The following is a 25,240-nucleotide window of genomic DNA, read 5'->3' on the forward strand; positions in this document are numbered from 1 at the left end:
GAAGAGCCAAACGAGGCTAAATAATTGTGAACTAGTCAGCATCAGTACCTAGCTTTTAGAAGGTCTGGTGTTGTTGGTTTGGTGTGTAAAGCCCAATTGAAGTATGTATGTGTACAGCAAGCTAAGTTCTAGTCAGAAGTCACTGCACCAGGATCCCCAAGATGGGACTTAAACCCACAACCCCTGTCCGTAGGCCAGACCCATGAGGCCACTGGGGCCGTATTTCACCTCATTATACACAGAAAAAACAATCGCTGTCATGTTCAATATTTGTCTTGAACCATGAGATACACCGCAGAGAGCACAACTGCAGCTTTACAGTAAAAGCAGAGCAAAGCAAACACTGGACTGTTGACTGCTGTTCAAAGTGCAGCAGCGCTCCAGTAAATCTCACTCTGTCAGGAAACTACAGTCTGCAGTGGCGCTTTCAGGACAGACTGTGTTTGTAAAGTCAGTGTTGTTCCAGATGTTTTAGATGCCAAACTAACTTTTATTGAACTGGAACTTACTGAATGCAGGATGCAGGTTTAATCACATCTCAATAACTAACTCCTCTCTGCAGAGTGTGGATGATTACTAGTAGTCTACATGCAAAACAAGCCGCTTATTGACCAAAACTACGCCCGGTATCCTGCAAATTTTAAATTACAAGCCACAAAAAGCAACAAACGTGTGAAAGTGTAATCCGCTGTTGTCTTGTTAAACATTTTCTTTAAAATATCAGCACAATTCTGGGATTTTTAGGGTTAATAAAAGCAGTGGAAAGGGGTTTAAATATAGTCTTTTGTCTCAAAATGATTGCAATATACAGACTTTTCCATAAAAGATGCGTACCCTGTTGCTAAATCTCTCTTTTTTTGGAACGACAGTGCATGTCACCAAAAGTTTTCACATTTATTTAAGCTAATTAGCGTTTCTGCATAACGTAGCTAGTCAGTGTTTAGTTACCTAGCTTTTGGAAGGTCTGGTGTTGTTAGTTTGTCTTGTACAACATAATGTGTAAAAAGATTTAGTGTTTACGTGGCACAGCAAGCTGAATTATCAGATCATTAAAACTGTAATTTACATACGAGGTTAAAAACATAACTCACAAGAGAGTCAGAAGCTGCTCAGCTAGGTTTGTTAGCATTTAGCAAGTAGGCTTTTCGCTTTATTTAGCTTTTTCCCAACTCGTGTACACCAGAAAACTCGAATGTAAGAGCATAAAACGTACCATGTAAGCTGTAATTTAATATCAGGTTAAAAATTAAATAAAAAAAACAAAACAAAATACACAAGAGCATCAGAAGCAGCTGCTAAATATGAACAGTCAGCTTTTAGCGAGTTCGTTGTTAGCAAGCTACTAAAGTACTACTTTTCCTTCTATAATATAATTTAATAATTCAGCTTTTATTCCTGTTAATTTATACAGTAAAACACCCAGACAGACACTGAATCATCAAAACAGTTATATAAATGCAGCTTAACCACATCAAATCATGTCAGAAGCTAGTCTGCTAAGGTAGGCTAGTTAGCTTTTAGCGCAACAGTTTTTGGCTAGCTAGGGAAGTGCTACTGTTGTTGCTCTTGTTAATGTGGTATCGGGTGATAATTTGGCTTTTTATGGAGGTATCATTGTAGCAAGACTAGTTGTAAATGTGTATGAAGAGTTGTGTGTCTGTATCTCAATCTAGTGAGATTTGTCAATGTGTAAAAACATTTGTAGACAATTAGTCGATGTGTAAAAAGAATCGTCAGTGCGTACGAAGATCTGTAAATGTGTTAAAAGATATTAACAGATGAAAAGTCTAAGCATTTGGCTACAATTGCTGGAAATACAGACAGTAGTTATGCCTCCTGCAAGCCATCAGGTGGCGCTGTCCTCCAGAGTCTTTGAGGAAACACAACATTGTCTGGTTTGTGAACAAGTTAAATTTGCTGAGTTTGTGGGTCGCCGAGCAAAAAATTTTATGATGGCTTGCAGGAGGCATAACTACTGAGGTACAGAGCAGCAGAGCGGTAGCAGCCAGAATGAACAAACCTGTGAGCCTGAGCTCAGGGCAAAGAAACCCTGAAGTTACAGATATGAATCTCTCACAGCAGAATTGAAGCAAAAGTCATGTTTAAAAAAAACACAGAGAATTGTGAGGCCTGCTTGACTTTGTACCTGGTGGTTTGTCTGTGTCGACGAATCTCACTACAGATGTACAGACTGAGATACAGACACACAACTCTACATACATGTTTACAAATAGTTCTTTTACAATCATAACCCCGTAGCTTCTGCCGTGAGAGATTCATATCTGTAACTTCAGGCTCACAGGTTTGTTCATTCTGGCTGCTACCGCTCTGCTGCTCTGCACCTCGGTAGTTATGCCTCCTGCAAGTCATCATGAAAGTTTTTGCTCAATAACCCACAAACTCAGTAAATTTAATTGGTCTGCACTTATCACCCATTCATACACCAGTGGTGACAGAGCTGCCATGCAAGGTGCTGCCTGCCATTGGGAGCAACTTCAGGTTCAGTGTCTTGCCCAAGGACACTTCGACTGTCGAGGGGCGGGGGATCGAACCGCCAACATTGCGATTGGAGGACAATCCACTCTACCACCTGATCCACAATTTACCTTGTTCACAAACCAGACAATGTCGCATTCCCTCAAAGACTCTGGAGGATAGCGCCACCTGATGGCTTGCAGGAGGTACAGAGCAGTAGAGTGGTACGCAGCCAGAATGAACGAGCCTGTGAGCCTGAGCTCAGGGCAAAGAAACCCTGAAGTTACAGATACCAATCTCATGGCAGAAGTGAAGCAAAATTCATGTCTTTAAAAAAACAGACAGTTGTGAGGCTTGACTTGTAACTGGTGATTTGTCTGTATTTCCAGCACTTGTAGCCAAATGCTTAGACTTTTCATCGATTAAGATCTTTGTACGCGATCTCACTACAGACACACAACTCTCCACACATTTACAAATAGTTTCGTTACGATAGCTTTGTTTACTGTTCATTTATGTGGTAAAACAAACTCAGCTTAACCCCATAAAATCACAATACATCCACAAGACTCAGAAGCTAGACTGTTAAGCTAGGCTAGTTAGCTTTTAGCTAGGTAGCTTAGCTTTCTGTAGCATAATTGAATATTTTAGCTTTTGGCTAATTCTGGGCTTTTCAAAAGTTAAGTTTCAAACTGCGGTGGCTTTAAAGGGTTTAAAAATCTCAAAATTGCCAGAAAATATAGATTTTTAAAAAGAAATATGAGCAACTAAACTCTAAATTAAATAGTCTTTTGGAAAGATGGCGCATGTCACCAAAACTTTTCACATTTATTTAATCTAATTACTGCATAGCTTGTTTTTATAGCCTGTTTTTATACTATTTAAAAAGGAATATTTGACAGTGAACCTATCTGCGGCCTACCTGCATCGTGACTATCTGCTCTCACCACTCGTCGTCTTATCTTTTCTTTTAGCAGCTGCATGTAAATGTGTTGCCGGATGTGTTGTGTTTATACTGAAGATGGAAAAAACAGGCATTAATGATTGGGTGGCTGCTGCACCAATCAGATCCCTGCACTGAACTAATCTACCTGTTAACACCTCCACCAGCATCATCGATTGGTTTAAATAAAGAGAAAACAAAAGGAAGGTGCAGGGTCACAAATGTCCAGAATTATTGCTGCACCCTGAATGCAGCATCTGATTTAATTCTGAGGTTTTCCATCAATTATAATTAAAAGCGACACTGCAAACACTCAACTCAGGTGCTTTGTTAGAATTTAAACTTTTTAATACATGTCTTATTGTTCTAATGAGCAGAACATTTATTATTTTACTTAAACTGATGCTTAGAATATTGACAACGAAACACAAAGTCACAGAAAAAAGCATCAGATGTGTAATTTAAGAGGGGCACGTTTTTTTTTTTTACACATTCATTATCTGTCATGTAAAGAAGAATTAAGTGGCTGGCTAGATGACATGAAATTAAATCTGACACAACTTAAAGCTGCTGCTGCTGCTGTTGATAAACCCGTGTGCGTTTAATTACACCACACTGAATGACTGGCGTGATTGCATTACACCTCTCTGGCTTTTGTCCAGAGCGCAAACAATAAGCACATTCAACCTGCGTTAGCAACCAGAGTATAGATGTTACACACGACAAATGGGCACGTTCATCCAAGGGTTTCACTTTCGAACAATTATTCTTTGTCCAGTGCAATAATAATTCAACAGATCTGACAGAAACAGGAGATTCTAACACTTTAAACTCCCCAAAAAAGAGGTAAAACTACAGAGTACTTCACAAATAATCCTTGTGTTTAATCCTTGTGTCAAACTTTTAACTGCAAACAGGATAAGAAACCACCTTCAGCTGGATTTGTGGGGCAGATGATGATTTTAGGAAGTAAAAAGTTGCAATAACAAAAGTTGTAATCAATATATCGACCAGTGTCCTGTTATATTGAGAAGTTAACTTGCTGTGAAGACACCACTTGACTCCGCACCACCATCTGCTCAGCTGTGATCTGTTCTCTGCTACATGTGCTGCAGAGAGTGTTTCATACAGTGGACTCGGTCAAAATATGTGATGACACAAGTTAGGTCATTTTTTGTTATTATTATTTATATACAAACATTTCTTCTTCACTCTGAGGAGATCTGAGACAAAATTAGTTCATTCCGGCATTTGACAGTTTAAATTACTTCAAAGTATTACATTTTGTTAGGTTTTAGATGTTTTTTTGTGCTAAAATTGTCTTTTCATGTCATGACTAACGCCATCTGATAAGTGGAATAAAGGGTTCAATGTCACTTCTCAGTTGTACTTCAGTAAATGTACTTAGTTACTTTCTTCTGCTGAGTTAAGACCAAACTTTCACAATCACACTTTAAAACTAAAACCCTGGACTGAGCAGCCAGTGTGCAGACGGAGGATCATCTGCAGATGTTCCGCAGCTGTTTGCGGGCCTTACCTTCCCCGGTGGCGCACAGATCCTCCCGGTGCAGCCCGCTGACTGGACCCCGCAGCTGCAGCCCGGCTGACACTCCACCATACGGATCTGCTCCGCGGCGCCGAACCGACATCTGGACCCGTTTCTGGACGGGCTTTTGGGCGACTTGGGCGAGAACATGTCGGAGCCGCTGCGGCAGCGTTTGTCCTCTCTGGACCCGACACACTGGGAGGGCAAAAGTCCGCGGCGGGCAGCGGCTCGTTCCGGGAGATAAGAGGAGCGCAGCGCCGGTGCGCACGGCGGCAAAACGTCATGTTGGAGCGCTGAGCTGCGGGGCTGGAGGGCTGCTGGTCCGGGGGGAGTCAAGGAGGGAGGCTGGACGAGACCTCCCACCACATGACCTCTGCACAGAGGGCCCAAAGAGGCGCAAAGGCGCTGCGTAAAAGTGCGCAAAACCTCTCCAACGGCTGTTAGAGTGAACTCAACTCAAGCTTGGTTTAAACTCAGAGAGAATTCAGGAATTTAAAAAGGAAAACAATAAAATATTAAAAGGAAATATGAATAGAAGAGTAAAAAAATAAATAAATAAATAAAACAAATGAAGGGCATCTGGAAAATAACACAAACTTAAAAATCTAACATGAGTCCAGTTTGTGAGTTCTGCAGGTTGTGAATCTGAATTTTCAAGTTCCTCAGAAATGCATTCATTGAGTGTTTGGTAAAGTTGGTCACTGCAGATAAAACCAACCAAATCTGAACATAATTCCCAACAGATCTCCCCAGAATCTGATGATTTTTATGAACACTATCTTCAGTATATGTAATGAAGCCATGTCAGGCTTTACCTTCATACCATGAATATTTTCTGTCACATTTTAAATTTGCGGCTGATAAAATATGTGTAAGGTAGAGATTTATTTTGCCACAGAGTGAATCGTGTCTAGAGGATGATCCTGGTATCAAATGTGGGTAAAATGATCCTTTTATTGTCTATAAGGTGTTCTGACCAGCCACCATCACACTTCTGATATGAGTCTTGAAAGTTTACCCAGAATGACCTTTTTAAAGTTTTTCACAGTAAATTATCAGAAATGAGAAACACATGCAGGGAACCAATAAATGTTTCAATGACTTTGTGTCACAGACATTAAACTGCTGCAGTTTTACTGTTGAAACTATGATATAACCTGTAATAGTGATACTTAAAATGACAGAAAACTGATTTAGTCTTTAGATTGTGACACCTGGAGTTGATGTAAAACTGATCTGGTCGCAGTTTCAAACAGAACTTAACACGTGTTTCAGCCCCAAAGGTTTCACGTGTTTATCTGCTGTACCAGTGAAGTTATGAGGCTAAAAAATGATGGAAAAAGTCATTAAAAGTGTCCTTCTATGTACTTCAATGGCCTGCAGCTTGAACAGTTTTGGACTATTTCCTTACAATTAACATGTAAATTATTTTTTCTGTGATTTTACTAGACATCAACTGTAATATACAGTAGATTATCATCAGCGTAGAGATTTATGTTACATCCAGATACAGAGGAGAAAATATAATGTATGAAAATTGCACCTTGTGAAACTTTTAACATGAACAACTTCTGACTTTACATTTCTGATCACAACACTGCTACATGAAAAAACCTTTTAAAAACCAGCACCCACTGGATCGAATGTCTACGAAAGAGCAATAAAACTGCAGCTGAGTTTGCCAGAAAAAAAGCGTGATCTCTTTAGAAAAATAACTTTTATTCAATCCAAATAAATCCAAGTACATAAAGACAAAAAGACCCCCCTCATCCTCTTTATTAACAAGAGACTTCAGTCAAAACTGTTGAAATAAGAGCCAGTTTGCTGTTCTCTCTCTCTGTGTGTTGGAGATCAACAAAAACAACATAAAAATCCTGCTAAACATCAAACCAGTGTCAGATTTTTAGCACACAAACTGACTCTTGAGCACATATTTACAAAAACTTTTTATTGAGGGAACTCAATAAATTATGCAACAACAGTGAAAGTGTGTTTGTGGGGGGGAGGAGGTGGCATCAAAGCAAACAAAGGGGGCACTAAAAAGGATCAATGTAAGAAACAGGATGTGATTTTACTCTGTGTACGAAGCCATATAAAACGGGCACACTGCAAAAAAAAAAAAATCCAAATTTGGTCATTTTTGTCGATGAATCTGAACTTATTTTTCTTAAAACAAGCGATAAAGATGTTTAAATCCCTCTCGTCTCTGTGGTGTTATTTCAATGAATGCATAGAAACTAGAAGGCACACAGAGGAATATCATTTTATACATTCATCTACATCATTGGGGCAATATGTTTTAACAATTGTTGTGGCTCAAAACTTTATCCAAACAAAGAAATTCCAGTTTTTGTTGGATAAAAATGTGGGAATTCATTGTTGTTGTTTTTTTCATTTTGAGAAAAAAAAAAACGGAATAATTGGACCACATGTGAGGCTAAATGTTCAACGTTTTTTAACAGCTCTATGGGATGAGGGAAGCAACAGAAACCTAGGAGCCTTCAGTCCGAACTGCGCTCAGCGTTGTCGATCCCAACGCCAGATGGAGGCGTCGTCGCACACCGCGATCAGAATGCTGCTGTCGCGGCTGAAGCTGGTTTGCCGGATCGCCGACGTGCATTTGGGGAGGGTCAGCGTGGTGCACCTGAAGAAAAAAAAGCAGAGCGAGCCGGTGATAATTATATAAATAACCGAACAGTTATTCTTTAAACTCGTTAAGCTGTTGGTTGATGATGTTATTGGATCAACTTTGTCCACAAAACTGTCAAGTTTTTGTGTCTGAGCACTCAAAATGCTGCAAATCCACACAGTTCAGAAGCTAAAACCACCAACTTGTGAGTGCTTTAGAGTTTTTAGTAACTTACACAGTTCATCGATGGAACACAAAGATCTGGAAACGCTAAAAACTTAAAATCCCAGCCTCCTGCCTCACTCCTCCATCACAAAAAGTGAAACTGTTGAGCGTTTTATCTGCGTTTGCTTCTCAGTGGATGCTTTTTCTCCTGCTTTGATGCCAAACTGGTATTAAACATTCACAAAATCCAGGTTTTTGTCCCTAAATAAAGGTGTCAAACTGGAATTAATCAGCAGAATCACCACAAATAAACTGATGAGATGATGAGGGAAGAAAAACACCTGAAATAAAATTGTGTTCTTTGGAGTCTTATATTTAATACATCAAATATTTCCCAGCAAAAAGCTAAAACAGACTCAACAAGTGATCAGTAAATCCATTTTCAGAATTATTTTTGGAGAAAAAATGCAACAGGAGCAAAAAAACGCCCAAAAGAAAAAATAATTGCCAATAAATGGGGAAATAAACCGGAAGTTCCGGGAATAAAAAAGGGGGTTGACAGGAATAAAAAACCTCCAACGAACAAAAAAAATAAGTAAAACTATTGTTAATGTAAATGGCAGAAATAAAAAATATCTAAGCTTGGACCAACATCCAAACCAGCCGGACACATCGGAGTGGGTTATTTCTGTCCTCGGTGTGGATTCAAGTCTGGTTGATCTGTTTACTGCTGCTCTCCACTTACTTTGCTTTATGTGGATCTTCCACCTCTAGGTCCCAGACGTAGAGTTTCCCCACCTGGTTCCCCAGAGCCAGCATCTGTGGAGCAGCATCGCAGCAGAAACACGTCACCAACAGACATCCGTGTGTTGTGTTATCTCGCCAAAATAAAGGCATTAAATACCAGCTTAAACTAATGAAGTCTCTGACCTTCTGCCAGAAGTCCATGGAGAAGCGCATGTACCAGATGTCACACTGGCTGTAATCGAAGCGGCCCAGGATCGTCACATTCGACTCGTTAGGTTTGATGTGATCGATGTCGTCCTCCATCTTCCCTGGTTTCCAGCAGACGATGGCGTTTTCACAAGACTGCAGCAACAAAAAGCAGCAAAGAGGTTTTTTTTCAGTCTGCGTGGTTCCTTTGTTGTGCATTTAATGAAGCAAAACTACATTTTAAATCCATTTCATGAGACTTTTTGGATAAACTGACAGATTCAGTTTGGAATTTTGAATCTAAGCACCAAAAATACATATTTCAGTACGTATAATTAATCGCAAATTAAGTTTTAAATCTTTCTGTCACTTGCCTTAGAGAGAATGAGGTCTCCGAGCCACCGCACACAGTCCACGTAGTTTCTGTGGATGTCTCGTGTGGAGAAGTCGGGGAAGTGAATTTTCTGTGAGACGAAAGGCCTGAAGAACAGAAGGTTTTATTCGTGAAGCCGTTGTAGTGAAATGACAAAACATTAAAATAAGCCCAGTGGGAACATGAGTGAGTGTTTCACCTGTTAGTCTTGGACGGGTTGTACTCGTAAGACCCACGGATGGCTTTCTGCATCCTCTCTGAATTGATTCTCCAAAGCTTTAGCGAGTGGTCCATCCCACACGACATAATCTTCTCACCCAGCAGGTCGAAATCCTGCAGGAGGGAAATAAAGAACACCTGCTGGTTTGATCTTTTTATCACCAGTTTTTTGTTGCCGTGTCTCCCGATGAAGTAGTTTCATTAAAGGGTTTAATGTAAAGGACAGTTCTGGTTTATTTCAACCTGCTGTTTCTGTTTTCATGTCTCAATGGGTCGTTTCACCTCCACCAAACTGAAATAAACCCGCCATGAAGCTCGAGACGGTCCAAGAAGTGATCCATGTCGTATGTTGCTGCAAAATCCAATGAAAAAACGTCTTATTTTACGGCGTAGTCCTCGTCTCAGGAACTGAATCGAGCTCAACGGTCACAGGCTCAACACTGAATTAACATGTTTTATTCAAGCGTGCCAGGTTTTATCAGGAGAATTATTCTTTTTATTTAGTTATTCAGTAATATCTGACTTATTCACGTGCAGTATTACTTCACTACTTCATATCACTGCCAGTATTACGTCTCACTTTTCTGTTCCAGCCTTATTTGAGCTACTTCCATTATAATCCACTGATGTGTTCTATTTATATCTCACTGCGTTTCTATCAGGCACTGCATTTATTCTGTTTTTCTGAGCAATATCTGGCAACATGTCCTTCGGGATGAATGAAGCTCCATCTTATTTTACACTAATACTTATGATTTTTTAAAAAAGAGCTGAACACTTGTGGTTACAGCCCATGGTGCAGGATCTGTGGACTGGTGATCACTGTGTGGGAAGTCGGCCGGTGAAGACGGCGCTCCAGAACCACACCTGCCAGACATCAGCGATGATTAACTTGGAGCTCCTGACCTACTTTCAGCCTTTCCCGCCTCCAGTTACACCTGATAGGACCAGCACCACTCCTCCTCCACCTCAGCAATCACCACACCTGGCTATAAAACCAACCTTTCAGTCGGGGCTGGCTGGGATTCAGAGTGAACACTGTGGTGCCTCTCGCTCTGTGTCTTTAGTGTTTGTGGACATGTAACGTCTGTTGGCAGCTGTTAACTCGCTGTGGGAGTCTTAGTAGAGACCATGACTCCCGTTAGCAGCTGCACAACTTGGTGAAGAAGTTTCTCGTGTCTTGTGTGTTTTGAGGCACCAGTTTGTTTTAGGTTCTCTTGTTATGTGTGGACGTTGCTTTCAGCTTTAATTGTGACTAAGGAGTTTAGTTTTCTTTTCGCCAGCATTCGTCACTCCGTTAGCCTTCGTTTGGTTCTTTTGATTTGAAGCAACATCCACCCTCTTCTTCTGCATTGTCACCGTTCTGTTATGTTCATTTACTGAGCAATAAACTACCAGAACCATTTCCATCTGGTTACATCCAGCTGACCCTAGAGGCTAACACTTGTCTTAATGGTGATAATATATATTTTAAAATGCACCATTTTAGTGTTAGCATGACACAGCAGCTAACAATCGCTCCATCATTAAACCGGAGCAACAAGACAAAACAAGTGACGGCTAATGGTGAGCGTTTAGATGCACATGTTGAAGAAAAATTTGATTTTTCTGAGCCTATCTGTGGCCGAGTTATTAATCAAACGAGCCACATTTATGTTAAAAACACCACACTGAATAGAAATCTGAACTATCCTGTAACTCTTTCTGCCATAAACATTCTCCTGTAAGCCTCAAAAGACGTGTTCATGTGTTTTTTTATTTATGGGGCGTAATTTAAGGAAACTCACGGCGCTCAGGACTTCATCTCGATGACCTTCCACTCCTCCAAATATGGCCACCAAAGTGTCCGTCTGAATGTTCCACAGTCGCAGGGCGTGATCTGAGGAAACAACCATGACATTTTATTTCCCTGCAGCGAAGGAAACATCACGTATTGCTGGACGGATTATTGCAGAACCCTCCGATTCGTTCTGTTGCTGCTTGTACGTTCTAATTCATTCCCCAGTTGCACTGATAAAAGTACAAACGTGAGAAAGCTCTTCAGCGAGGTGCAAACGCGGTGTCTGAATTTAAAAACCCAAAATGACCAAGAAAACAATCCCCCGATGAAATGAAAGATTAAACTTGGCCGCCGTTCACATGACCCTTATCAGAGGAGCAACCGCTGCCGTCTGCTTTATCTCAGATTAAGGAACCACCTGACAATCACATGGTAATAAAAACCTGAACCGTCCCTCCTCTGACCTCCTGTGACCTACTTCTGCGGCAACAAACCCTGGATGAGATTCGTTTTAGTGTCGAGATAAGGTCGGCAATAAGAAAACGTGCTGCTGTATTCACCCTATCAGAGATGACGTGACAGGCTCTTCCTCTTTCTGGCTTTTCTGTGTCAAAAGTTAAGTGCAAAACAATCCCTTTATGAGTTTGATTTTACCTTTGCTGACAGACAGGAGGAGATTCGGATCCCTCGGGTGAAACTTGAGCTCGTTGATGGCGTTCCCGTGACCGACGTAATGCTGGACAGGAAGAAAAAAATGAGAGATTTAATCATTCTGTGCAGCAGAAGTACAACCAGAAGGATTGAACTTTGCAGGGAATCAGTTTTACTCAGTAGATTTGAATCAGACAGTTATTAAAATGCATTTTTTCACTACTTACGAGTGCCGAGTTCATTCATTCAGCCTTTAATTAAAGCATTTCCTGGATGACTGAACTTTTTTACAGCATATGTGGTTTATAGAAACGACGACCACAATGAAGTGCAGAAGAATGACTTTAATTTTTTACACATTTTAAGTGAAGCTGCAACAATTCAGCAATTAGTTCTCAACTATTAAATAAATTCTGTGATTTCAGATTCTTCAATGTGAGTATTTTCTCGTTTCTTTCCTCCTACTGTCTTTGGAGAAAACAACAACTTAATCACCACTTCAGAGGATCCACAGATTAATTACCAACGACAAAGATCGTCCGTTGCAGCCTGAGTGACGACGGACGGCTTACCTTGATGCACTGCATTGTGATGTGGTTGATCACTCGGATGATGCCTCGGGACCCGGCGACGGCCAGCAGGGGATGGCTGGTGTTGGTGTCGTAGGTCCAGGCGCACGTGTAGAAGTTCTCGTCTGCCTTTTTTTACGTTTAGTTAAAGAAATCAAACTCAGAAGTCTCCTTTTGGTTGTTCCTGTCGTATGTTTACTCACTGTGGGCTCGTTTTTCACTGCAATATAAAGTCCTGCAGCTCTGTGGAAACAGAGCGACCAGGAAGAAGGAGAGAGAAACGTGCAGGATGACAGTGAGTGATGACAGAAATCAGAAAATAAAATAAAAAGTTGAATTTCTTTCAAATTTATTTAACAAATTTGGGGGGGAAAATGAATTAAAAACATATCACGAAAACAAATATCATGGTTTTCGGCTTAAACTTAGGTGCTTTTACTGATCAGTTACACATTTAAAGCTAAAAATCCAATAATTATATCCATTTAAACAGTTTCCTGCTCTGATAAATGATATAAATTAGACGATTTTAAAATACCTTTTAAACCTCCCAGCAGATTTTGAGGTTTGGAAGTTTAAACTAATATTTCCCTCCTTTCCTGCAATACACTGCTTTATTTATTTATTCTTTTACAGTTGCTTTCTGTTTACCAGCAGCTCAGCTAAGCCAACTACGACTGTTGGAGTCTCCTCAGGGGCTGATAAGGGAAAGAGTTCATGTTTTCACGTCAGTAATCCTAACCTGCAAAGACACTCACGTCTCAGCTGCCCTCGATTGTACTTCAGTGCTCATCTGTTGCTGCAGGGCTCGAACGATTCCCAGAAACAAGACGGTGCAAACGTTTTAACTTTGACCTGATCTTAATCCTCCCTGTTCGGGTTTAGCTGAGGTGAAGAGGAATGGAATACTTCTCGGCTGGTCTCCTGTCATCGAAGTTATCAGATATTCAGAAGCAGAGCGGCACGGCTTGTTTTGTGGAATGAAAACTGAAAATGACACCAAGACAGAAGCTGGTTGAAAAGGTAATTCAAAGCAGGTGAAAGGATACATCGGCATCGACGTAAGACTGCAAGAGTCGGATTTCTCCCTGAGAGTGACATTCATACAGAGTTACCTGTTGACGGAAACCGTTAGATGAGGATCAATAAACAGAAGATGTTAAGTTCCAGAAACAAAAGGTTAGACACGTCGCTGCAAAATTAAGGACTACTTCAGACAAAAGTGTCTCACATCTTGTGTGGATTAATCGATGAATCAACAGCAAAAGTAAATGTCAGCTGCAGCTCCAATTCCTAATATTAACATGAATAAATCATTTAACACAACCTGAACCTGGACAAGCAGCAGGAAATGAACTAATGGAAGGATTAACTCATTAAAAATTCATAACTAAGATGTCTGGTGTCTGAAAACACTGGACCTTGCTGATGTTTTGCAGACCCACAACATTACTTTGGCAACATGGACAATAAATATATAAAAGTGGAGGTTTGAATATCGACATCATCAACAGGAATATTTACGTACCCTGTTACTCCCGACTGTAGCAAATACCAGCGGGTCTCCCTCCTTGCTGTGCCAATTAAACTGGACTCCAAACAGCGGCTGGCCGTGGTCCTCCTAAGATATATACAATTTATAATAGAATAATTAAAAACTATGACTTTTAAGGAGCTTTGACAGATAAAAGTTAAAGCAGAATGCAACAAAAACAAGTAAGATACAAAAACACACAACGACAAAACAAATAAATCCAAAAACAATGAAACCTCAATGAGAAACAAAAGCTTGAAGGTAATAAACACAAATCTGGATGGTGGTGCTGATGACCATTTATGCTCATATTAGGTTGTTTATTTAGTTTTATCAGTAGAACAGATAAAACCTGGACTCGCCGCTCAGGGACGTGGATTTACTCACCCTCAGGCTGTTGACACATTTGAAAGAATATCTGCACTTCTTGGACTTCCACTTGCCCTTGCCCCAGCTCTTCCTGCCCGGGGCGTTGGCGGTGTTGGTGGGTGTGTCTGGGCGCTCTGCATTGGTCCCGCTCTCAACGCTGACCGCATCGTCCTACAAATACGACAAGACAGGATTTATTTTCTGCAAGATCCTCTCTGAAGACTCATAACTTCTTCACGGTTTCTGGCTGGAGCTGCTATAACACGATAACACATCTATACAAAGCTGCTTCTGCTCCTTTTAGTGACTTTATTGCGGAGTTTAAGCTCAATATATTTACCCAAAACATGCTGCTGCTGCTGCTTTCACATTATAGACTTTAAAATTAAGGGCAACAGCTTTGGTCGCAGACAGCCCAGATATGACAGGTGATTCAATGAAACTCTGATGTCTAAGTTTCAGTGAATGCAGCATTAAATGACCAACATTTGTCTGTGTGGTCTGTCCATGAACATCTCAGAGAGTAAAAAAGTGAAAACAGCTGCTAAAGTTGAGCATGTTGCTTCCAGCTGTTCAGGATCATTACCTCTGACTTTATTAACTAGCCGCAGCATCAGGATTCATACGAGCGTCTCCAGAGAGAGACAAAACAACAATAACTTTGTTAATTACAGAATCAGCCAGGATCGAGCAGTAAATAAAGCTGCAAACTGTTCTTCAGCTCAGACAAAGTCACAGCTGCAGGGAAATCCTGTGTCACATGATTAAATCCTGAGCTCAATCACAGCTGGATGTTATTTTATTGTAAAAATATAAATATTTTAATGTTGTTTATTCTGTTTTTTTCGTAGCTGGGACATGGATGGTCAAATGGATGCAATATAAAACGTGACCTCTCAGATTAAACCAAAATACAACAAAAAAAACAGTCAAATAACAATGAAAGCACAATAGCTTGTATTCTCACGTTTCTAGTTTTATTTTTAGCGTATTTATTTCGATTTCCACTAATGTATTTACCTTTTATCTTACTGTCATTTTGAATGTCTTTGCATTTACCCTGATATTATTGTCATTTTTGCAGAATCTGGCACAAGAATTTCCTTCAGGATTAACAAAGATTTCCAGTGACACTGTTCTGGCCACCCTGTTAACACTGCCTGTAGACACCACTACAACTCTGAAGCATTTTATTCTAGCACACGTTTAACCTCAAAGTTTGAGGTAAACAGAATAAGCTGGAGACAAAGATGGCTATGACTTGGCTTCCATGCTAACAAGAGGAAGACATCTTTCATTAACCACAGTTTACATGTCTGTCAAGCTAATGACACTCCCTGTAACCTTAATTCACCAGCTCAGTTAACTATAACTGACATTTCAAGTACCAGTAGCCCTTATTATTAGCTGCTACTGCTACAGCTAGCTTAAGTTTTCACGTGATTGACTGCAGTCTGAGAGCAAATAAAACAGCATTTGTGTGTGCAAATAAAACGTAACATATGCAGCCCTCTGTGTAGTATATTTTAGAGATAACAAACTGGTTTATAGCTGGTACCACCATAGTTCCAGCTGTTTGAGTCCAGCCGGTGTGGAGGGACAAAGCTGCTAGCTAACAGCTTTAGCCGCTCGGCTACTTTAGCTCGAAGCTAACTCGCCGGAATCGCAGTTTGAGCAATTTATCGTGGAACAAACGACTCGGTTCGGCTGCTTACATTCTCGTCTCCTGATAAATCGGGATTACTGTTCTCGTCACTGCTCAGTTTCTGTTTTTTCGCCGGTATTTCTTTTCCCGCTTGAGACGGGGACTCGGACATGTTCTTATTTTCCCTCATTTTGGATCAGACTCCGCCTCTTCCGCTCCGCCGCCGCAAGTGCTGCCGGGAGTTTGAGTTTCTACAGACTTTGGCCTTAAACTGGAAAAATACCAAACATTTACATGTTAATTAAGTCTAAATTATATCAGATTACTTCTGTGTTAAACAGTAGGATATTTGCACTAATATGATAATTTAAAACTAACACATTAGATTCACTATATTAAAAATTCAAGCCCTGCAATAGGAACTCAACACATCAGTGCTGAAGGGATTGTGTTGCTCTTTCTCTTTAAAACAACCCAAATGTGTTCTTTTGTGTTCAAGTCAGGCCACATACTTGTCCAGGCTGCAATTTTCTCTACTTTAGAGACTTTTCATTGCTTTGGATGGTTTTAAAGCTGGAATATTCAAGCTTCTGCAGACCAGGTATAGTGTTATCAGCCAGTATTTTGGTTTATTTCCAGACATTCATCTATAAATGTCATCTCACCTTTTGGAATCATGCAGCCTCGTATCATCACCACCTTCATGCTTCACTGTCAGGACTCTGCATTCACCGAGGAGGTCCTGGTCCTAGCCCTGCTGGACTCTATCTGAGCTCCAAACATTCATCAGGTTTCATGTTCTTATCAAAGTTTTATCTGGATTTTTTGTGTTAAAACGCCATGATGCATACATGCAAATAGACACGGCCCACAGGTCCAAAACTGTAGAAGTTCTGCTGTTCACAGCTCACTTGAGAACCATGTTCATGCATTCAGGTCAATGAAAAAAACAGAGTTTAGTTTCAGTGCTCAGAGGTGGATTCACTTTTGCTGTATTAACTTTTGGGCCTAATTGTTTACTATTGTGTTCTTAAAAGTGTTTGCTTTTGATTGTTCATGAGAGAAAATACTTGACTGCTCATCTTAGAAAAATTATGATAGCTGGGAGGTGATTCAATTTAGCTTGTAGCTTTGTGTCATGTTTCTTTTATTAGATTTTTATATTTTAACGATGATTGCAAAACTAAATATTAAAACTTGAAGTAGAACAATGATGATGATGATAGATTTCTGTCCCATTTGGAAAAGTATTAAAGGTGCAAATGTTAAGAAACAGTATCTCCTGTGTTGACTTCATTTATCAGCTTGTTCAGCTCTCTGCCGGCTGAATGTGGTTCTACATGCTGGCAGCTCCGTGAGGACATTTAACCAAACTGCAAACAGAAAGCCAAGAACATTTACACATGAATTTAATTAAAAAAAACAGTTTACAATCATAAAGTACACAAATCTGTTTACAGTCCAATGTTTGCAGTGATGTCGGCCTTGTTGTTCAGGACTACAGCATCATCTCTGCATCCTCCAAAGAGGCTTCGCTCATCTCCTCAGACTGCTCTTCATCCTCCTCCTCGTCCTCCTGCTGCTCCTCCTCAGCTGGCCTCTTCACACCTCTCTGCTTGGACAGAGCCGCCGCATAGCGAATGTTGTACATGTTGAAGTCGCAGCTGTGCAGAGAAAACACAATCAGAGATCTGAATTTGGGTGCAAGGAGAGCAATCGATTTCAAATCTCAGTTTAAAACAATGTAATTAACAAACGGCAAAGGCTGCAGTTTAGTGTGTAAGTTACACAAAATGACTGAAACTTAAATGCAGAATGTGCAAAATGTAGCTGCTGCTCCTGAGCCATTGATCTGTTGCAACACTGTTCACAGAATGTTGCCTTTATGTTCTTATTATTTTAATTTTAATTATCATTACTTTTTTTTACTTTTTTTTTAAACTTGACACAATTATGCTCATTTTAAAAATGTCATAAATACACCTTGGAAGCAATTTAAATCTTAACCTCATATTCTTGCACTAGAAGATAGAGCAGCTCCATCACGTTTTAAATCTGAATATATATTGAACTGGAGCATAAAAAAACATCACAGTAAAAGCACAATTAGACTTTTTCTTTTGCCCCATTTTGGATTTTGGGGCTCAGAAGACATCCAAGGAACAGAAACTGCATAACTTCGGTGTATTTTTGTGATTATTAACCCTGTTGAGTTTGAGACTGTTAAACGCTGAGACTTACAGTTTGGACAGACTGTCGAAGTGTCTCTGGATGCTCTTCTGCAGCGCCTGCAGCGTGGGCAGGATGGCTCCCGACCTGATCGCCAAAGGACATCAAGTACAGTCAGAGAGGATGTATTAAAATGTTAGTTTTACATCCAGTAAACACCAAAGAAATGCTGTTTGTTTTGCTCTACTTTTAATCCCCTGAACTTCCAAACTCATCAATTGGGAAGTCTTGCTAAAACGTCAAAACGACACGATTACCAGCCAGAAACTCCACAGAGCAGAGAGGAGGCAAGTAGGAAAACAAATTCATAATGTAAGTAGCTAAATATCTTTACTATTTATTATAGAGCCACTGTTTATCCACTGATGGTAACACCTGCAGGCACTCGGAAAAATGTTGTACATGTTGATTCCATTTCCTGTCCAATTTTTATTAATTAAGAAATTCAAATCCTGCTTTTTCTTTTTGATGATTTCTGTCAGTCTAACTGTGTCATCCTGCACAGTTCTTGCTACTTCTAGTCCTGGTTGTTCTGTTTCCATAGAGGTGCATGACTTTATATTTGCAGTGAAAAATGAGCCCACAGTGAGTAAAAACATGACAGGAACAAGAGTTCAGAGGACCAGCTGATGTAGAATTGTGTTATAATTTAAAACGAGCTCATGAAACCAGTCGTCCTGACCTGTTCTTCAGCTTCTGTCCGTGCAGCATGAGCAGATTTTGCGCCCACGTCATGTAGAACTGCAAATGACCCGACTTCTCCAGACAGGCGGCCACGAAGCCCAGCAGCTTCTCCACGTAAATGTCGGGCAGAGAGCTGCAGACCACCGGGACTGAACAGCAAAACACACGTCACTCGGCCGCTTTCAGATTTATTAAAAGGTGACAAACGGTTTCATTTGAAACTGACTCACTCTGCTCATGCGGCACCGTTTCCAGCACCTCCTGCTTCAGGGCTTTTTCGTTGAGCCTGAACGCCAGGACTATGGCCGACGCCCAGTCCTGGAGGCGCAGCTGCTTCCTGATGCTCGCCGGCGTCACGTCCAGGTCGAGGTCGTAGGGGTCGAAGACAAGGGATCCGTCCAGGGAGTAAACCAGCAGGCCCTCGGTGGTGGTGGCCGCCCAGCTGCGACCTGGCAGCAGACAGAAGCACGTAGGATGCTTATTCACATGTTTAAAGACGATTAGTTTTATAATTATGAACGTTTTTATCTTATTTCTCACATTAACGCACAGCTTTCTGCAAATCTCAAGTTGTTTATGTACATTTGCACATTTCTGCACATTGTAAATATTTATTTCTTCTTACTTAAAATCACTTTCTTTTTACCCTCTTAAAAATATCCCCACATGTCCGTGTTCACTGTAATGCACCAGATCAAACTTCTTTTATGTGAAAACCTACTTGGCAACAAAACTGATTCAGATTTTTGCTCACAAACTTTGGAAACGTCAAAACCTCAGCAGAACCAAATGCTACTTTCTCAGCTGTGTCACTTACCGGTAGGAGAGAATCGCAGCGAGCTGACTCTGATCTCCGGCTTGAAGTGACGAGAACTCATGTCACCTTTAAGAAAGAGAAAAAAACTGCAGGTTAGTCGAGCAAAAACATCAGGGAGTCAGAAAAAATGACCCACAGATATCAAACAACAACACGAGCAACTTCAGTTACTGGTTTGTTGAAAATAAACACAAACAAACTCACATAATGTTTGAATAAATGGGCTAAAATCACCAAAAATATTCATTCAAAAGGCCTTATTTCACTTACAAATCAACATACTGTGGTAATATACATGTGCAGCCATCATTCTCCATCACTTGTGCATCTTTCCTTCACATCTGGTGGCATATATTTGGTATAATACGTCTTGTGGTTCAGGCTGTTAACTGGTGGAGTGTTTGGGTGACGGTCGTACCTTTCCTGACTCCGGGGAGGCTGATGTTGACTCCGTCTCCGTCTCCGGCTCCGTCGTCCACCAGAGCCAAGCTGCCGAACTCCGTCATCTTCCGTCTGTCCAGGAACTCCTGAAGGTGAAGCGAGAGGGAGAATCTCGATAAAGACAACCTGCCTTTGACTCAGAGGAGGATTTTCTCTGATACACGTGACTCCAATATCTTCTCGTAATTGTGTTTTACTTTGTTCTGTATCTCTACCAGCAGCTACATGAGCAGTTTCAGCGCTGGGTGAGCGCTCGTACCTCCATGGCATCAAACGACAGGTTGCAGGAGATCTCAAACTTCTTCATCAGCATCTGCTCCTTCACGTTGTAGATGCAGACGAACTTGGACTGTCCTCCCGCTAAGATGGACTCACCGTCCGCGGAGTAGCACAGCGACGTGAAAGACCTGAAAGAGAAAGCGCCTCAGTCGAAACTCCTCAAGCGAAACGCGCTGATTTAAACCAAGTGGAAACAAACAAACAGAGGCGTCCTCCTGGTCACTCACTTGCCCTTGGCCGTCTGCTTGGCGGTGACTTTGTCCGTCTCTTTGCGGCCCATCTCCAGGTCGTGGCGTCCGGCCACGGAGCCGGTTTGTGCCGCCGTGTGAGGGTTCCAGAAAGAGATCTCACCGTTCAGAGTGGCCACGGCCAACTCCTGACCGTCAGGACGGTACGACACCGACAAGCCTGAGGAGCGAAACACACAGACGCAGTGAGATCGGCAGGAGTTTAAACACTCTGATGGGGTTTTTAACTAATGCTTGTTTTGACTGCATTCTTTAAAAATAAAATGTTTAAACCTCTGAACCCTAAAACCCAGCATCAAGTATTTCTTCCTTTAAAAAAAATCAAAATGGCACCTTTTATCAGAGCCTCAAAATGGTAAAAACAGAGATAATCCTTTGATTCTGACCTCTCAGAACTGTGACGTGTGGTTCTGTCATGAAAATTTACCAAATCTAAGCTTCAAATTGTGATATTTCATTAAACCTCTTTATTCTAGGGCACCCCTATAGCTCACCTAGTTGAGCGGGCGACCCATGAACGGGGTTATCGAGTTGTTGGTTCGACTCCCACTCACGACCTTTTGCTGCAAGTCTCTTCCCACTCTTCTCCCCCCTTTCCTGTCTATCTGCTCTAAATAAAGGCAAAAAAGCCCAAAAAACAAATAATAATTTTTAAAAAAATGTCTTTATTCTACATGTCTTATTTCAAAACTTTCCAAAACTAAAGCATTTACTCCAACCAGAATGTGTAAAAACCTGAACATTGTGCGTTTCCCAGCACAACTGTGAAGCCATCACTAACGCAGCACAGATCAGCAGTCAAGTAATAAAAATGTTGGGACTTTTCAGCTGAACTCCCGGATGTGTTTACACAGAGCAGACAGAAAACAAACATGGAAATCATAAAATATCTACAGTATGTGGAGCCATGAGGTTTTTCTCCACTACTTGATTCCATTTTTTTTTTCTAATTACTGCAAAATAAATAATCAACAAAATTCCAACTTTTTTTTTGTTTTTTCATGTTTTCTGTCGTTCTAACTGTGTCATGCTGCTCAGAAGACATTCCTGAGTTATCTCTCCTTCTATCCACGGTTGTTCTGTTTCCACAGAGGTGCAGGACTTTATATTGTTGTGAAAAATGAGCCACAGTGAGTGAAAATGACTCGAATGTAGAATTCTGCTGCCTCCTGCTGGCAGCATCAAAAACAGCCACAGTAACAGATGACAGTGAAATCAAGTTTTTACCATCGGATGTGAGGGGAAGAGTCTCTTTGACCTGCCAGCTGTCCAACATGTCCCACAGTCGAACGGTTCGGTCCCACGACACGCTGGCCAGGATGGACTGAACCGGACTGAAACACAAGCAGCTGACTGGACCCTCATGACCGCCCAGAACCTGCCGATCACAGAGAGGAACCAGCAGACGGACAGTCAGGCCGAGGCAACTCAGAAACCAGCGATTATGTTGCTGCAACGTCTCAGATTTAAAATAAAGTTATTTGAAAAAAGTTTTCGTTTCCTACCAATGAGTCCACGTCACCATTTTGCCAAATTATCAAAAAATCTGAACCTTGTCTTGTCGTATTTTCCACAGATCAACTTCTACTGATGTTAGAGGCCTTAAAAAAGTTGGTGAAATGTCAGCTAAAGACTATCAGGAACTTTCTGGGTCCCACATTTAAACATGTTGCATTTTCTCCCACCCTGGTTTAAAAGATTTTGCACATATGTCCATTTTCAAGGGTCAGTAATAAAACAAGTAAAGCCAAAAAAAAGAAAACATCTTGACCAGAAAGGGTTTCATATCTCCAGAAGCTGGGAAATCTGGTGGGGACAGAGACAGAATAGTTTCCAGCAGATCCAAATGGCTCCAGCAGAGGATGCATTTTTTTATTGTTGGTCGTTGAAAATGGATAAAAGTCCAACATTTTCACGTAAGGCTGGATGTGGGGACCGAGAAAGTTCCTATTCTGACAAAGTGCTGACTCATTGGTAGGAGCACAAAAATCGGTGTGCATCCAAGTCTTTTTATTGTCATTACATGTGCAAAGTTACAAGCTGCTTCCACGTTGTCTTCATGTTGGAATGTACCAACACATGAGACCAAAGAGCGAATGTCATGGAGATAATGAACCATTAAAATGACTTCTTCGGTATTATTTGAGGGCAAAATAAAAAAATTCCCAGGTCTGAAAACATACGAAATTCTTAAAATGTTGCCAAAATAATTCACTAGATTTAACAAATACATAAACTCTGACTAAAATCTGAGACTTTGCAGCAACACAGCAATCTGAAACGACACCGACTGACCCTTGTGGCACCAAGTTAAATGTCAATATCAGTAATTAGCTTCTTGAGGCATAATGAAAGCATGTATAACGGTGAATAAGCACCCACCTCCAGCAGCCTGCCGGTCTGCATGGACCAGAGGAAGATCTCAAAGGAGTCCTGAGCTCCAGCGCTCACCAGCTCTCCACTGACGTCTACTGCGAGGGAGGAGAACTGCGCGGGCCGAGGCGACGTGAACGTCCTGAAGTTTCGATACCTGCAAGTTCAAACACCATCGTATCCGTTTGTGCTCAGCGGGGGTCTGTGTCCGATTAAAAACGTACAAATCGATAAGGCAGAAGAAGAAGGTAATGCATGTCAGAAACCGTGTTGCAGATTAGCTGTAGTACCTGGTTGTTCCACCAGGAGGAGCCTCTTACTGTTTTTACTGTAGCGATCAGAGGAGGCGTCACTTTGACTATGTTGCTCATGTTGTCAGCCAGAGAGCTTTGTAGGGGTTCAGCTAACAATGGGAACCACGACAAAAACTCTGTGGTGGTGAATGACTTCTGATTTCACACCTAAATAATTAAGCTACCAATGTTTGCCATGCCCTTGTTGGAAAGTAGACTTATTATCACTTAGGCAACTGTTTTTAATTCTTACGAGGACTATTTGATTGTTGATTGACAACTGAGCAGAGTACACTGTCAGCTCACCTGTGCAGGTCGAACGCTCGGACCGTCCCGTCCAGAGAGGCGCTGACGATGACGAAGCCGCTGGAGGTGAAGGTGACGTTGGTGACACTGCTGGTGTGTTCGGTGAAGGTGACGAAACAAAGGCCGCTGTTGGTGTTCCACACTTTAACCTGCAGGAAATTAAACAACAGCTTTACTTCTGATTAATCCATCCATTATCTAATTAATCCTCACTAGGGTCATGGGGGGCTGGAGTCTATCCCAGCTGACTCAGGGTGAAGACAGAGGACACCCTGGACAGGTCACCAGTCTATCACAGGGCTGCACTTAGAGACAGACAACCAAGCACACTCACATTCGAGGAGAACATGTAAACTCCACACAGAAAGATCCCAGGTGTCCTCAATAGTATGCGAACCGGCGACCTTGTAACTGCGAGGCAACAGTGCTAACCACTGAACCACCCTGCAGCCCCCTGATTAATCCAATCAATGCAAGTTGTTCAAGCCCAAGATATTATTACTCAACGCCGACTTCCACACCTGCCCACCAAACACTCACCTTCCCGTCGTCCCCTCCTGTCACGATGTGCTGTCCGTCCGGAGAGTAAGCCAGCGACGCCATGTTGTTGAAGTGTCCCTGCTGTTTAAAGACGTACGACTCGCTCTGCCACTCCCACACCAGCAGCTGACCCATCCCTGAAACAAACCCTGCAATCAGCGCACACTTTTTACTCAACTGCATTATCACAAAGAAGTAAGAAACCCTTACGAGAGCATCCGAAGCCGATCCAGTCTCCAGAGCAGTTCACAGCCACTGACGCGATCCTCTGGTCTGAAATGCTGCAGGAGGAACAAAAAAAACTGAAAACAATCCCATCGTTTGTCCTAAAAGCACTGCTCCATAAGTCAAACTTTTCTCTCACCTCAGCGAGTGAATGAGGTTGAACTCGGGCAGTTCGTGCAGGTGGAATATCCCGGAGGCGAACCCCGTGACCAGGATGTGAGTCGGCTTGTGGTAGGTGGCAGCGGTCAAGTTGTTAAAGTCGCCCTCTTTGTTGAAGAAATGTCTACAGGGGTTACATTTACAGATTAAATCCAACCAATGACGTCAGAGTGTGTATTAAGAAGCAGCTGAAGAAGAAGGGTCATTACTTGCTGATCTGCTTGTATCGGACGTTCTTGGTTTTCTCCTTCTCTTTGGCGGTTTTCACCTTCCCTCTGATCACCTCGCCCTCCTCTCCCTCCACCCTGCTTCCCTCCTCTTCCTCGTCCTCCTCTTCGTCCTCCGGCCTCGAGGGCTTCGGTTTGTCCTGGTTCTTCTTCAGGACCAGTCCGTCCGGCTCGGTGTCGCTCTCCCAGACGCACAGCGTCCCGTCCTGGCTCACCGTGTACAGCTGCACAAACACAACCAGCAGCGGTGAACTCACAAAAACTGGCTTTCACTTTCAGTCTAGTTTATGTGAACATTGAAGCGAACAACATGGACATGGACGAAGTGGTCATTTTGAGTTTCTATAGCTGTTCTTTTCTTTCTGTCTGCAGTTATTTGTGTCTCTAACGTTGTTTTATCTCAGTTTTTCAATGGTTTTGTGTCTCTTTGTGGTTGTTTTACGTCAGTTTGTGATCATTTTGCATCTCTTTGTGGTTCTTTGGTCTTTTTGGGGTCATTTTAGGTCACGTTTTTGTTGTTTTGTGTTGCTTTGTGAATGTTTTGTATCTATTTGAGTTTGTTTTGTGGCTCTTTATGATTGTTTTGTG

The 25,240-nt window shown here is 41.6% G+C and overlaps 2 protein-coding genes and 2 long non-coding RNA genes across 4 annotated transcripts in view; 1 reads left to right on the top strand and 3 right to left on the bottom strand.

The window, feature by feature from the left end:
• Positions 1-2,873, bottom strand: part of LOC103365963 (uncharacterized) — a 6,628-nt gene extending 3,755 nt beyond the window's left edge. Inside the window, exon 1 of the long non-coding RNA XR_520644.1 lies at positions 2,723-2,873. This is a non-coding gene — a long non-coding RNA (uncharacterized LOC103365963). The remainder of the gene's footprint in view (positions 1-2,722) is intronic.
• On the top strand, positions 1,951-2,802 carry LOC103365962 (uncharacterized). Its single transcript, XR_520643.1, has 2 exons — positions 1,951-1,980; positions 2,682-2,802. It is a non-coding gene; the product is annotated as an uncharacterized LOC103365962 (long non-coding RNA).
• Positions 2,874-6,662: 3,789 nt separating the features above from the next.
• Positions 6,663-16,027, bottom strand: eed (embryonic ectoderm development). Its single transcript, XM_008293547.1, has 12 exons — positions 15,902-16,027; positions 14,205-14,357; positions 13,812-13,904; positions 13,333-13,398; positions 12,287-12,412; positions 11,718-11,799; positions 11,071-11,162; positions 9,264-9,397; positions 9,066-9,171; positions 8,689-8,847; positions 8,504-8,577; positions 6,663-7,608 (listed from the first exon to the last, which is right to left on the bottom strand). Exons 1-12 carry the CDS (start codon positions 16,019-16,021, stop codon positions 7,482-7,484), a joined length of 1,332 nt encoding a protein of 443 aa, XP_008291769.1. The 5' UTR covers positions 16,022-16,027; the 3' UTR covers positions 6,663-7,481.
• Positions 16,028-17,223: 1,196 nt separating this feature from the next.
• pwp2h (PWP2 small subunit processome component) overlaps positions 17,224-25,240 on the bottom strand; it is a 10,801-nt gene continuing 2,784 nt past the window's right edge. The window contains exons 7-21 of the mRNA XM_008293548.1: positions 24,635-24,876; positions 24,406-24,549; positions 24,252-24,322; positions 24,042-24,178; positions 23,502-23,650; positions 22,912-23,059; positions 21,757-21,907; positions 20,509-20,689; positions 20,262-20,409; positions 19,980-20,088; positions 19,562-19,627; positions 18,975-19,193; positions 18,743-18,893; positions 18,073-18,147; positions 17,224-17,495 (exon numbers count right to left, since the gene is read on the bottom strand). Of these exons, the coding sequence (XP_008291770.1) occupies positions 17,330-17,495; positions 18,073-18,147; positions 18,743-18,893; positions 18,975-19,193; positions 19,562-19,627; positions 19,980-20,088; positions 20,262-20,409; positions 20,509-20,689; positions 21,757-21,907; positions 22,912-23,059; positions 23,502-23,650; positions 24,042-24,178; positions 24,252-24,322; positions 24,406-24,549; positions 24,635-24,876 (2,157 nt within the window). The 3' untranslated portion in view covers positions 17,224-17,329. The remainder of the gene's footprint in view (positions 17,496-18,072; positions 18,148-18,742; positions 18,894-18,974; positions 19,194-19,561; positions 19,628-19,979; positions 20,089-20,261; positions 20,410-20,508; positions 20,690-21,756; positions 21,908-22,911; positions 23,060-23,501; positions 23,651-24,041; positions 24,179-24,251; positions 24,323-24,405; positions 24,550-24,634; positions 24,877-25,240) is intronic.

The sequence above is a fragment of the Stegastes partitus genome, unplaced genomic scaffold (genome assembly GCF_000690725.1).
Source record: "Stegastes partitus isolate 25-593 unplaced genomic scaffold, Stegastes_partitus-1.0.2 Scaffold894, whole genome shotgun sequence".
NCBI lineage: Eukaryota > Metazoa > Chordata > Actinopteri > Pomacentridae > Stegastes > Stegastes partitus.

Excerpts from the sequence above, each read along its gene's own strand:
- eed (XM_008293547.1), bottom strand. The coding sequence starts at position 16,021 with ATGAGGGAAAATAAGAACATGTCCGAGTCCCCGTCTCAAGCGGGAAAA. Across the intron at positions 14,358-15,901 it reads ATTTATCAGGAGACGAGAAT|GACGATGCGGTCAGCGTTGA; the intron begins GTAAGCAGCCGA and ends TCGTATTTGTAG. Across the intron at positions 13,905-14,204 it reads AATGTGTCAACAGCCTGAGG|GAGGACCACGGCCAGCCGCT; the intron begins GTGAGTAAATCC and ends TATATATCTTAG.